Here is a 13,242-nt window from a genome sequence, read left to right as displayed (position 1 = left end):
TTTTCAACAAGTGAAAGGAAGCCTCCATCTAAGAACATTTCTTTTGTTTTCCTACCCAAGGAAACGAGCTGCCTGCAAATCAGTGAATGGGTCCCACAAGTACAAAGGCAACTCCAAAGATGTCAAGCCTCCTGACCTTTGGATCCATCATGAAAGACTCGAGCTAAAACCCATTGATAAATCTCCGGATCCCAATCCAATCATGACAGATACCCCAATCCCTCGCAACTCCCAAGACATCACCCCAGTTGATAATTCCATGGACAGCAATATCCATCAAAGGCGGAATTCCTACAGAGGTGGGCTACCAATGACTACTTTGACCATGATGTTTAAAATGAAATACATTTTACTGTATCTGCTGAAATCACTTAATACTGACATTATTTATTCAGTTACCCTTTTTTTTTTTGTTCTTGTTTTCCAAGTAGTGAATTGGTTTTGTGCCTAGCTTATAAGACTCTCTGAAAAGGATGGATCACGTGTTTTAGTGACAAAATTGATTGCACAAGAGTTAAATCCTGAATTTCCCTTGGTAAATACTGATTAGTATTCAGAAGACCATCTAAAAAGTGTTTCATATTAAACTCTTGAGAGACATGTGTGACATGTGTGACATTTTTTGTGGCAGTCAAACACACAATCAGGTTTTAGTGCTTTAACCAGCCACTGCTCAGCTCTTGAGGTGTGGGTGAGTTTTCGCTCGGTGAGTGGTTAACCTGTTAATCCAGCATGTTTTACCCATATGTGTGACTCTTTGTACTTCCACTCATTGCCCAGAGCTGCACTGCCAGAGGTTTGTGTTTGCATTATGGCTGGAGAGTTTCTCCAGTGCCCGATAATCTTTACCCGAACTGTCCCCTCTTCCACCTTCTAGCGAGGGATGAAAGAGCTGGTTTTATCCATTGTGAGTCACAGAACTGCTTACAAACAGGACAGCCCAGAAATAGAGAGAGGAGGATTGAAATCATCTGGTACGGTATCACAGGAGTCTTGCTGCAATGGTAAATAACCTTCAGTGTTTTTCCTTCAGGGCATGAGTCAGAGGATAGCATGTCCACACTGGCAGGAAGAAGGGGGATGAGGCCCAAGATGATGATGCCTTTTGATTCTCAACCACCTCAGCGTAAGTCAACAGCCCACCTACCAGCTGGCTTGAAATTGGGAGCACCCAAACAAGCCACGTTGATACTGAACGCACAGGTGCACACGCTCACATACTGCCTTCCTACTTACTTCTAAGCAAATCTGTCACACCAGCAGTGGAAACAGTTCAAACGCAGCATCCTAAATCCCTTGGGCAGGCAGAGTTAGATCAAGTTAAAAGGAAGAACTGGATAGCTGTATCTGAGTGAGCGGGAAGCATGCTGCAAAAGTGGGGAAGAGTTAGGAACGTGCCCAGCAGTCTGTCTGTGCCAGTCTCCAGCAGTGGCAACTGCAGGTGCTTTTTAGGGAGACCTAGGAGCCTGTCTGCTTTTTACAGTCCCTTCCCTTTGTACTCTGCCAGTATCCAGCTGTTACATAGGAATTGTAGAGAGTTGGTAAATCTCTGTCGGGTTCTTCTCCGCTGTTAGTTTTCTCCTCCCCAGACCAAACAGTCATAGCCTTTTTAAGCCTCCCCTCATGAGGCAGCTACTCCATCCCCTTTATCACTTCAGTTGCCATTCTCAGAACCTTCTCTAATGTTACTACATGCTTCTTGAGATGCAGAGAGGCCAGAGCTGCGCACGGTTACCGGCATGGTCTTACAGAGCAGGAAAGTGTCCTCTGCCTTGTTCTCAATACTTCTTTGCTGAAGGAGGTACTACATTTTGTTGGCTTTTTTGGCTGCCATTGCATATTAAGCTAATGATATCAGAGATCTGTCAGCCATGTCTCCAGAAACTCTTTGCTGAGTTGTAACTGCCAGGTCTGAGTGCAGGTTTGGATTCTTTTCCCCTCAATGTATTACTACTATAATAGCTTATTTAGCTACGCTAAAGGTGACCTGCCGTCTTTTTGCCTGCTTGCTCAGTCTTGTCAGGTCCTTCTGGAGTTCCTTGCCATCAAAATAGCATTTGACTACCCCAAAGACCTTAGTACTCTTGACAAACTTGAAGACTTCTCTGATTGCTTCCATGTCTGGGTCACTGGGAAAGATCATGGATTACAGCCAGTCCCAGCACTGACACCTGGGGAATGTCCTGCTCACTCTCCTCTGTCTTGAAAATTGATGATCAAGCCCTTCCCTTTGCTTCTTCCTATCTGTAGCCAGCTTTCAGTCCATAAAAGAGCTTTCTCTCCAACAGCAACTTAGTTGTTTAACTTTGGAGCAGCCCCTTGTTAGACCCTTTTTGAAAATTTAGCTGTATTATATTCACTGGATCCCTTATTGACATATTTCCTGGCAGTGTCTTGAGACTCTGAGGTTAGTGAAGCAGGGTTTACTGTTACGGGAGTCATGCTTACACTTTTCTAAATTACCGTGTTTACCCACATCTGCAGTGATCTTACTTCTCTCATATCGAAACATTAACAGAACTGCTGTCACCACTGCATGGACAGCTATTTGTGAAGCGACTCTTGATGAGTGTAGTTCACAGTCCACCCTCGTATGGCAAACCAGAATCACTGTGGATTTATGCTAAAATGTGGTAGTGGCTCAGGAGCAGCTTCAGAAACAACTCGGCTGGTCATCCCATAGGGGAGAATTGGGGAGCTGGGGCAGCAGATCACCACACGTCTCAGTGCAAGGCTTTCCCACTTGGGAGCCAGTCCCCTCATTTACTGAGCGGGAGAGATGGCTCTGAAGGAGTAACACGGCTCGTCTTTCAGAAAAGGTACCAAAAGCCTGCAATATGTACAGTAACTTTGCTCCGCAATGTGTCTGTTAAACTGATTTATTAGCACACGGATAGACTGCTGATAGGGGCTGAAGTTCTGCGACTCCGGCAGAGCAGACTCTTAAATGAGGAGGATGTCTGGTTTGTTATCTCTTATCTGTGCATTTCCCTATCGGTTAATGATGATTTGAGCAAAAGTGCTGAACTGAAGTTTTCTTGAGGCAGTAGAAATAGATTTTAATTATTATTATGAAATACTTAAAGAATTAAACAATATATCTAGTTTTCAAATGATGACTCTGAGATGGAAAGGGACTTGGCTAAACCTGTGAACGACTAGACTGAAACCCTGACTTGAGAACACAAGTAAAAAGTACAAAAGTTAACGTGGAGTGACAGAACTGGGAGGCAAAATTACACAGTGCTTATTTGGCCTGAGCTTTAGACTTCCCTGAGCACTATGTTCATGTTCAACCCTGTAGCTAGGTAATGGCTACCGCAAGCTCTTGTGTTTTATGGAATGATTTCAGCCCAGTCTGTTATGTTTCATCTTTGTGAGCTTTTGCTTTATTTACCTGAAGTGAGTGCTTGGTTTTCTTGGCCTCTGCGTGCTTCTTCAAGTGTCCTGATGGACCCCATTAGCTCAGTTTGTTATTTTTCAACTGTTTCCTTGTTTTACCACCTTTTTACAAGAGTAGTATCTTTTTTCTTTGTTTTAAAATAAGTAGTTTGATGCTCCTTGTTTTCTCCCAGTTTTGCATGTATGAAGGAGGAGTGGAGGATGCAGTATTACACTAGTAATCTTTACTCTGATTAGTTTCTTGAAAGTTTGTCTGCTGTCAAACATGGGTGTTTAACAAGTGACACTGCAGCTGTTGGAATCGGATGATGTGCTGTCCCATGCTGGGTGCTAGAACATGATGAATTCAGCCTTGTGTGACCCTGTAACTAATTCAGACTGCAATAAGTCTTACCTTACGCTCTTCGAAGTGTTTTTTCTCTAAATGGGATGCAGCATTGGATACACATAGCAGAAGATAAACTCACATAGGAGCCCATGGTGAAGTGTGCTGAGCGCTCCACAGGCGTAGTGTAGCAAAGTACCTTTCATACTATGTTAATTCAGTGAGAAAGACACTCAGTGACTTGTATGATCAGTCCCACACAGGAAGAAAGGATTTACAGCTGACACAAGTGATAGATAACAGTGGTGGGAGGTATTTTAGGGAGGGTAGTATATTCCAATTCTACCTTTTGATGGTATTCAAGCTGATGTGATTATGCTGGCAGATGTGGTTGTGGATATGATTTCCCCTTGCAGCTCTAAACTCAGCTTTGACATCCCTTTTTGATACCGGTCCTGCTGTGTTCGCTTGAAAAACCGATCTGTTTTCCCCCTTTTTATTAGATATTGCCTTGCCCAGAAAGAACGAAACAGACACAGCTGGCTCGGTGTGACACGTTAGCTTGATGCACTAAATGTCAGGAAGGATACGTAAGGTCTTCCCGGTGCCTCAGGGCTTGAAATTGTTTTTATGACTTTGTTTGACTTTTTATCCTGTTTGCAAAAGCTCTGAGGGCTTCCAACTGTACATTTCTGTTTTCCAGTAAGGGGAAACATTAATGTAATGCGTTTAGATGCCTTTTTGCAGAAGCTACACAGAAAACTGACACGGGTATATGAGGCCCTTTCTCAGCAAGCAGCACAGAAGGCAGGACCACTTAGTGTGTTTCAGTCTGTGCCTGCAGATACCTTCCTGTTGCATTTTTTTTCCCCCCCCCCACTGTAGCATTCAAATCTAGTTATTTACCTTTTAAATACTAAATTATCCTAATTTACTATGTCAAATTTTAGTACAATTTACAGTAATGCAACAGGAATGGCGGATGCCTAGTTAGTTCCTTCTTTGACAACTGGAAAACCAAAACTCTGGAAGGATATTGGGAAACAAAGAGCTATTTCTTTCTTAACCACACCACGTTTCTCTTTATCCAGTTCCTCATCTGAACTTCTCTCTACCTTGAAGTTAAACGGTGCATCATGATCTTCATGAAGAGCTGGTGGTACAACGTACTCATTTTTCACCCGTAAAGCTATACGTGATTTGGGTCCGATAACCCCACATAATCGTTACTAGCAAAGTTTCCAGCAGTTTAAGCTGGATGGCTCAGTGGCGGGGTAAATTTCTGAGGGACAAGGCTTCCACTGGTTTAGGTTTTCCCCATTTGCTCACTGGATTCTGCTTTGGATAATGTTCCAGAGTTAGTTACTACAATCTTGTGTTCTCTCCCTACCCCCAAGTTTCTAGGAAGTGTCTTGAAAGGTGTAGTGTATGTGCAAGATATTTTTGTTGTGGCTGCAAAAAAATACAGGCAGTCTTTTGTACTAACGTGCGCTATATTTGATAATGATTGAAATGCTTGCTGAAACGCAAGTGGAGACCAGTGGTTTCTACAAATAGAAGTAATTAAAATGTTTATGCCTGTAAAATTTTATGCCATAAAATCTTTATGCATCCTACCTTGCTGACACGTAAGAGAACTCCTGGTGTCTCTGATGACTGTTGCCTCTGCCTGGATTTCTGATCGCAAAGCTTTTGTGGGTTATTCCTCCATTTGCCAGTTCTCTGCAAGACAAAGTGGCATTTTAATCTTGCTTGAAGCTCTTAGTGAAGAATATCTGACTTTTCACATCTCCTTGACAGCTATCTTACTGGACTTAAATCTAGAACTGATTGACTGATCAGTATTGGAGTTTAGTTACTCTTCATTTACAGGAGGTTGATAGCGACGTTAGCTTTCTGTTGACGTAACTCAGTGGGAGAGAGAGAAACTGTTTATTACCAATAGCTGAAAATCTCTTAAGTATCTTGCCTCCACTGGTCAGTTCACATATCCCGTCCCGCTGCCAGGCTGTTTTCTAGGAAATGAGGAAGTCGGAGGGTTCAGATTTGTTTAGTCAGCCTCTGAGTTTAAACCACATGCATCAGTGCAAGAAGTCTTAACTCAACTCACCATTACTCACTCACAAATCCAAGTGATGGATTTGTGCATGATGTCATCCCTAGAAAGTAACGTTCAAAGGCGGCGCATCTGGAGAATTTCCAGAAAAGGTTCAAAAGAGAGTAACCAACCACAACCTTTTTTTTTTCTTTCATAAGTGCTACTGTAAGCACCCTAAGTGCTAGTAATAGCATTTCCCTCCTGTTTTCTGTGTTGAGACTCTTTCTTTTGGGTGATTTTTAGCAATTCAGTATTTTAGTGTGACATAAGAACTAAATTATGCGCATGCTTTTCCTCCCAGTTGGGGAGTAGTGAAAGTTTGTTTTGCTGTTACCACAAAAGAGTGAGGGCAAAGTATGATTTACATTAAGTCTTGCGAACAGGAACAAGAAAACAGCGAGATAAAAAAAGAGGGGGGGGGAAGAGAAAAAGAGGCATTTGGTTTGAGTACACTGGGGCAGAGCTTTACTAGGTCTGCACAGGGGGAATGAATGGAGCCTTACTGCTCTGATCATTGGTGTTGCATTGGTTAATTAACCAAAGATGCTACATTTGGTTACAATGTTAAGAAATTCAATGACAGCAAAAATTATTTTGGAATTTGAGCTCATATGTCGTCTGTATTAAGTCTGACATTTATAGCACAGTGTGAAACACATGGAAATTCTGAAGGGAGCTGAACTTCATTTCTCTCAAATGTAACAGAAAGCGCTTGAAAGATATAGCCATGAGAGATGCGCTTTCTGTGCAGGAAAATGAAGAGCTCTGTCTCTTTTGGGGGTTTTGTGTCTTGGCATGGAGGGAGCTGAAGTGCTGGAGCAAAGTTGGTATTGAAACGTGTCATCTCGGTGGTGTCGTAAATCTGCTGAGAGGCTGGCTCTGCTGTTCAGTGGCGTTGTGGGAGAAGGGGGGATGTGGTGCATTTCAGTACATATGCATGCTTGTCTGTATGTTAAGCATTTTTCTGTCTTATATTCATTCACAGCTGTGATTAGTGCTCATCCCATCCATTCACTCGATAACCCTCACCATCATTTCCACTCCGGCAGCCTCACTTCTCCAACTCGCAGCTATCTCCATCACCAGGTCAACCCGTGGCCGATTGGCACATCCATGTCCCATTCAGACAGGGCCAATTCCACAGGTGAGATATAAATGATCAGATAGATTTTTTTTTTGCTTGTAATGGAACGATGAGTGAAATGTGTGGGAATCAAAGCCTGAAACTTAACTTGGTCAGCCTGCATTGCGGTGTTCTGTGAAAGGCAGAGTGATGGGTTTAAGTACAGACAAAATCCTTGATAAGAGGTTGAGTTTTCTGTAAGCAGTTTCTTGTGTAGATCAGAGATTGATCCTTGAGATACGTGATGATGTGCTTGGAAAAGGAGGCTTAATGTTTTCCATACAACTTCAAATAGGAAGATTCCTACTTCTAAAGCCTTCAGCCCTGGAGTCTGAAACATCAGATTAAATCTAATTTGAGCTACTTAATAGGATAACTTTTTTCCTAATTACTTGTGTTTAAACACAAGAGAAGACAAAAGCCCAGACTTTGCTACCGAGAGCTGACATTAGTTAATCTTCCTGACGCACACAGAAAATTGTGGTGATTTCTATGCAGCTTGAAGCACAGTCATTTGTGATTGTTTTTGTAATGTCTCGATGCTCCGAAAAACTCTGAAGCAACAGTATTGCTAAATCGCACGTAGGTAACATCTTGAAGTGAATTCTGAGCTTCTCCAGTTTAAGGGCTACATTTTAATTAAGGTGCCACAGCCAACAGCACTGTTGAAAACAATTTAACAGGCAGGCGATATGTTAGAGGCAGAGGTTCCCCTTGTCCTGTTTATACTGCTGAAGTGACAGCTCTCACAATCCAGATCTTTACCGGCACGTGGTCCGAGTAGGATCACGATGCCCTAAATTCAAGATGCCATCATCTCATTGTTCTCCGAGATGAGGATGGAGCCTGCTGCAGACAAACAAATGAAGCCTGTGATTTACTAGCGTTCGGCAAGTAAAGGGATTTCAAGTCTATCTCAGAAAAAAATTTGGCTCTTCTGTGTGCACTGCAGTGATATATGCTTAATGTATAGCTATCTCAGAATGCCAATACTGTGAAATGCTCCAGGGTACAATGAGAATGAAGATTTGTGTTCCATGCTGTTTATCTGAGGTCTTATTACATGTAGCTGTTTCAGTGCAAAACTGTTGGCTTGGTATTATGCCTGCGGAATCATTCAGTTCTCAAGCGTATTTTGTTACTAGACAGCCATTGCCATTCACCTTAAAACAGGACAGTTACACAGAATTGGTGTTACTTGCTACACAGATAGTTAATCTGTGAATTCACCACTTAGCTTCTAACAGTGATGTTGGACAAGGTGCTTGCAAATGCTATTGTTTTGTTTCCATCTGACCACAGAGAACATTTGTGCTAAAGAAAATAAAGAACAACTTTTTTTTTTTCTTTTTTGTGTGTGTGTGTCTTGTAGAATCTGTTCGAAACACACCTAGCACGGACACCATGCCGGCGTCCTTGTCTCAGACGTGTGCCGACCACCAGGATCCCGAAAGCACCACAGGGTCTTATCTGGCTAATGCGCAAGACGACGACTCAGCTCAGAACCTCCCTACGGCACATGTCCGTCCCTCCCACCCGCTGAAGAGTTTTGCGGTGCCAGCAGTTCCACCAGCTGGTTCCACGTATGACCCTGCGTTGCCAGGCACACCATTACTGACTCAGCAAGGTGAGGGGGGGGAAGCTGGCAAGACGCTCTTGCCAAAAAGAGGAGGTTTTAAGAAGAAAATGAGAGAAGCTCTTTATGGGGCGGGAGGTAGAGTTGGGCATCAGAGGAAATGTGTCAGAGGCTGGAGTGAATTTTGTTGGTGTAATTTTCAAGGCCCTTTTATGTATACAGATAAACTAGACAAAACCTCAAATCCAGCACTCCATAATTTGAAGTGTTCATTTTCCTCTAGTAGAATCCTTTTTATTCTCCTACCTTCAAGAGCTTGCTGAATAGGCAAGAGAACTAATTAACTGAGCATAACTATGTAACAATTTATTTTAAGCTCCTAACCATCCAGTTCACTCGGTGAAGACTGCGTCAATTGGGACTTTAGGAAGAACTCGACCTCCTATGCCAGTGGTAGTTCCCAGTGCCCCTGATGTGCAGGAGACCACGAGGATGCTTGAGGACTCGGAAAGCGTAGGTACTCTGACACTGCCAGTGGCTTTCTTTGGCAGTGCTTACCAAACTGTGGTGAATCTCTCTTTACTGGATACTTGTAAGCATTAGTAATGTCTGCACTGAGACTTTCAAAGGCAGAGGATAGTGAGGCTTCTAACTTGCAAGTGCCACTGCTGGTTAACCCATATTAAAAAAAAAATCTAGTGCAAATACCTTCTGCATAAGGCAGTAAACTCGGAGAGTAGGCACTTAAATTGTAAGTACTAGTAGTGCTTTCTAAAGGTGAGAATTACTTAAAAGCGTACCTTCATTCCTAATTACACAGTGCTAAACAGATGCAGTGCTTCCAACTATTGCAGTCCACGAGGCCCACTCAGTCAAAAACTGAGAAACCTTCAGCAACTTTGGGGCTGAACTGAGGCTATCAGCTGAACGTAGACTGACGTTCTCCGAGGTTTCCTTTCTGGACTCATGCTCAATGCTTCTGGTTTCTGCTAGCCTACCACAGTTACAAGAAGAGGAGAGTAAAGACAGACACCATCTATAGCACTAGTCTTTTCATTCTTTACGGTACGTGGCACCTAATGGAGCCTCCTGACTTGGGCTTCCGTACTGGAGCTGTAGGACTGCCCTGGCACATCTGCTTTTTGCCTGCTTACCTCGATGTAAAGAGCATCTTTGTTCACAGAGCTGAAGGCCTCCAACAGTGCCCTTTGCTCCTCTGTACAGCTTAAAGATGTCATGTTCATGCTCCCTTCGAGGTGTCACTTATTTCTGTCTGTTTTGCAAGCATACTGTGCCTGGATCCTATTAAAGTCACGCAGCTGCAGCTTCCTACGCTGCTGCAGAGCATCCACAGGGTCATTGCAGATGGAAAACTTCACATTAATGCCAAAAATGTTTAAAGCCATCATCCCAAGTATGGTTTTAGATACTCATATGAAAGTGTTCTGACTTTCTGGGAAAAATACAACTTCGGAAATAGCTTTTAAGAAGTGAGGCTGTTTTGGGTGTCAGGCACTGGAAGAGCTGTTTTCCTTTCATATTGCAAGCCAAGAAGTTACTGCTACAAGAAGTGCTTGTTTTGAATCATTTGGGGTTTTTTTTTCTTGTTTCCTTATTGTCCTTTCCTTTTGGTCACGTTGTTTTTGTCAGCCTCTTGATTTTATTTCTGTATGCGTGCTTGATTTGGTGAACTTTTGTCCTTCTGTCTTGTCGTCGTTCCTACTTTATTTTTTTTTGGTTAGTACTAAAAATATACTCATTAGTTTATTTGTCAACAAATTTGTAATATTTAAATGTAAAGTCACCACAGCATACTAAGTACTAGTTAAATTGTGAGTTTAAAAATTAGAATTAGGTAGTGATTTGAGCTGATTCTGCTTTTTTATGAAAGCCTGTAGGAATGAGCCTGAGTACTTCCAGCTCGTGGCTATTTATCATTGTCATAGTCGGCAAATAATGGGTTAGAGACAGGACAGAGAGGACTTTACCAAGCAATCTAGAGTGTACCAGAAAACTGGAAAGTGCCTGCTGCATCCATTTCTATTTAAACGACAGAAATCACTTGTATCTAGAAACAAAGGAAGTGAGAGCACAGTCAGGGTTGAGGGCTCCACTCAGGGAAGGACTCCAGTTTTACGGTACGCAGTCAGCTGAGCAGTAGCTTTATAGTATTAGACTCTAACCAGAAGGTCTGATAATGGACCTTAAATACACAGAGCAGAAACTATTGCATGGGAGTTCTGTTGCTTCCAATCTGGCATTAGCAGAGGTGGTATCGGAGTACCACGTGCAGCCTGGCTCGGCCGCTGTGATAAGCAATGTTGAGAGAGTGAAGAGGGCTTGGAGCGATGCTCTAAGAACGTAAGGGGTTGAAAACAACACCCAAACTAGTAGTGGAAAGACGTGGTCAGCATAGAAAAGGTTTTGAGATGAACTAGTTCACGGTATCTACCTACAGACACAAACGGCTATCATAATTCTGTTATCAGCGTAATTTAGGTGACACAATTGAGGCTAAAAATGAAGTCTGATTTTTAGCAAGTATAATGATTCTCAAAACAGTTTTATTGAAGTGATTCCTTCAGACTTCTTTTCCAGCTGCGCTGGGAAGACTTTTCTAAAACATCTACTTTGGTTCAAAGAAAGCTGTTACCTTGAAGCAGGAATGGATGCAGGAAAAACAGGATGATTGCAGTATTAAAAATCAGTGAAGACTGGAATCACTATTGCAAAAAGATCTGCACTTACTCTAGAGAGTTGTTTCAAGTTATTAATTCCTGTAAGTGTCAATAAATCTGCTTGTTCTCATGTGCCAGGGTCACAATCTACACCAGAATCACTGACCATTTCTTATTTCTTAAAAATAAGAAATTGTTATTTCTTCTGATTTCTTTCTTACTCTTTAAAGCAAGCAAGTCACCCTGTCAATAACTTTTTACATCTCCCACAGAATTATGAACCAGATGAGCTGACCAAAGAGATGGCCCACCTGGAAGGACTTATGAAGGACCTTAATGCCATCACTACAGCATGACCACCTTGACCAGGACATGACTCCAAAAAGTTTCACAAGTCTTGGGACTCAGCCTTGGAACACAAGGAATTGTACAGCGGGGGAGAAAAAAAAAAAAAGGAAAAAACAGAAAGAGGGACAGCACATGAGAGCATACACAGAAAGCAAACGAACCAACGATTTGCGGTTCAGTGCTACAGCTGGTCAAAAAGAGATGACCTTTCTTGTCATTGTCTTGCAATGAAGTCATTGCCACGTCGAATTCCATTTACCTGCTGAGATCGCGCAGGCTGGAATCTAGCATCCAGACAAAAGGAAAAAAAAAAGTGGACTTCACGGTTTTGTTTCTGGTCAGGTTTTGTCTCGGTGGTGTGATTGCCCTGCCTTTTCAGTGTTGGACATTCGCATTTATGTACAATTTTGTTTGTGTTTTTATTTTATCTTTTTTTATAAAAAGGAAAAAATACTGTAATCAAAAAAAAAAGGAGAAACTGTTGTTCTCCACAGCCTAGACTGACGTTTGACTGCTTGTTCTATTGTGTATGAAAATTCATTGCCAGCGTGGGTTGTTCTGTTTTGTTTTTTATTCTGCGTATAATTACGTCCCCTTCTGGCAGTTAATCCATGGCCTTTTGGGATGCTGCACTGCTATTTGTAAGCTTTTTTATTATTTTTATATTATAATTATTAAAAGCCTGACTTTCTCCTCTCATCACTGTGAGATTACCAGTCTGTTTGAATTGAAATGTAATTTGAAAGGCTTGTTTGTCGCTTTTTGTGCAGTTTCAATATTTTGAGTGGGGAAAAGTAGATGGGGAAGGGGCGGGGATCCAGTGGGATATTTCATTATTGTTGTTTTCCTGTCTTTCTACATTGACCTGAAAGACTGAAGAAAGTGAAAGCATCTTCTGTAACGTCCTTCCTTGTAACTTCAGCATACTGTGTCTCTGGTTACTGAATTGCAGTGAAAGTCTCATTTAGAAACATTAAAAAAAAAATTCCTCCTGGAAAGTAGGGTTCCTTCTGTTTAGATGACACTATGGCTTATTTTGGCAACAGTGCTCTGTTCTGTTGTTCTTAGTTTAAAGATCTCATCATGAAACTTTAGAAAAAGTGCAGGTTGGGCACTCAGAGCGGAGAACTTAGCCCAGGCAGCAGCACGCAGCGCACAAACGCTTCTCTGCTGGCGGTGCTTAGGTTTGAGCTACCTGGACCTCCCAGAAGCAGAGAGCTGTGGGCCTCTTCTCATCAGCAACATGCCACATCAGACTTTTGAGAACACTACATGTCCACGGGATCCTTCAGCAGCAAGTCCAACCCCAGTGAAACGTCTCTATCCCAGGCCATTTAAACAAGAATCCCGCTCTTAAGGATTCTTCAGAGACATAAGCAAGGCAAAAATGTATTTTTTTACACTTGTGAAACCCTTTGAAAATAAAAACAGTATTAGCAACTCAGGTGCTGTTCACATACCTGTCTAGAAAGGAAGGAAAGTTAGAAAGGAATTCCTTTCTAACTTTGAGGAATGAGGGGGAGGGAGAGGTTTTAGTTTTCTCCTTGTACGATTGCCTGGCTCTGCCATACTTTATGAGGAGGAATGCATAAAGAGAGGGACTGCATTTTAGTAAAAAAAGGGGAAAAAAAAACCACCAACAACCAGTACCCAGCTGCCTAACAAACTCACATGCAATTTCACTTTTTAAGA

The 13,242-nt window shown here is 42.2% G+C and overlaps 1 protein-coding gene across 1 annotated transcript in view; it reads left to right on the top strand.

The window, feature by feature from the left end:
- NEO1 (neogenin 1) overlaps positions 1-12,110 on the top strand; it is a gene marked incomplete at its 5' end in the record, with an annotated part of 204,531 nt that extends 192,421 nt beyond the window's left edge. The window contains 6 exons of the mRNA XM_082005375.1: positions 61-299; positions 1,034-1,126; positions 6,811-6,969; positions 8,321-8,575; positions 8,901-9,037; positions 11,475-12,110. Coding sequence (XP_081861501.1) covers positions 61-299; positions 1,034-1,126; positions 6,811-6,969; positions 8,321-8,575; positions 8,901-9,037; positions 11,475-11,558 — 967 coding nt within the window. The 3' untranslated portion in view covers positions 11,559-12,110. The remainder of the gene's footprint in view (positions 1-60; positions 300-1,033; positions 1,127-6,810; positions 6,970-8,320; positions 8,576-8,900; positions 9,038-11,474) is intronic.
- Positions 12,111-13,242: the final 1,132 nt, after the last annotated feature.

This window comes from Phaethon aethereus (genome assembly GCF_964289735.1).
Source record: "Phaethon aethereus genome assembly, chromosome: 12".
NCBI classification, from domain to species: Eukaryota; Metazoa; Chordata; class Aves; order Phaethontiformes; family Phaethontidae; genus Phaethon; species Phaethon aethereus.
Note: the sequence above shows the minus strand (reverse complement) of the source record. Positions and strands in the feature narration are given on the sequence as shown.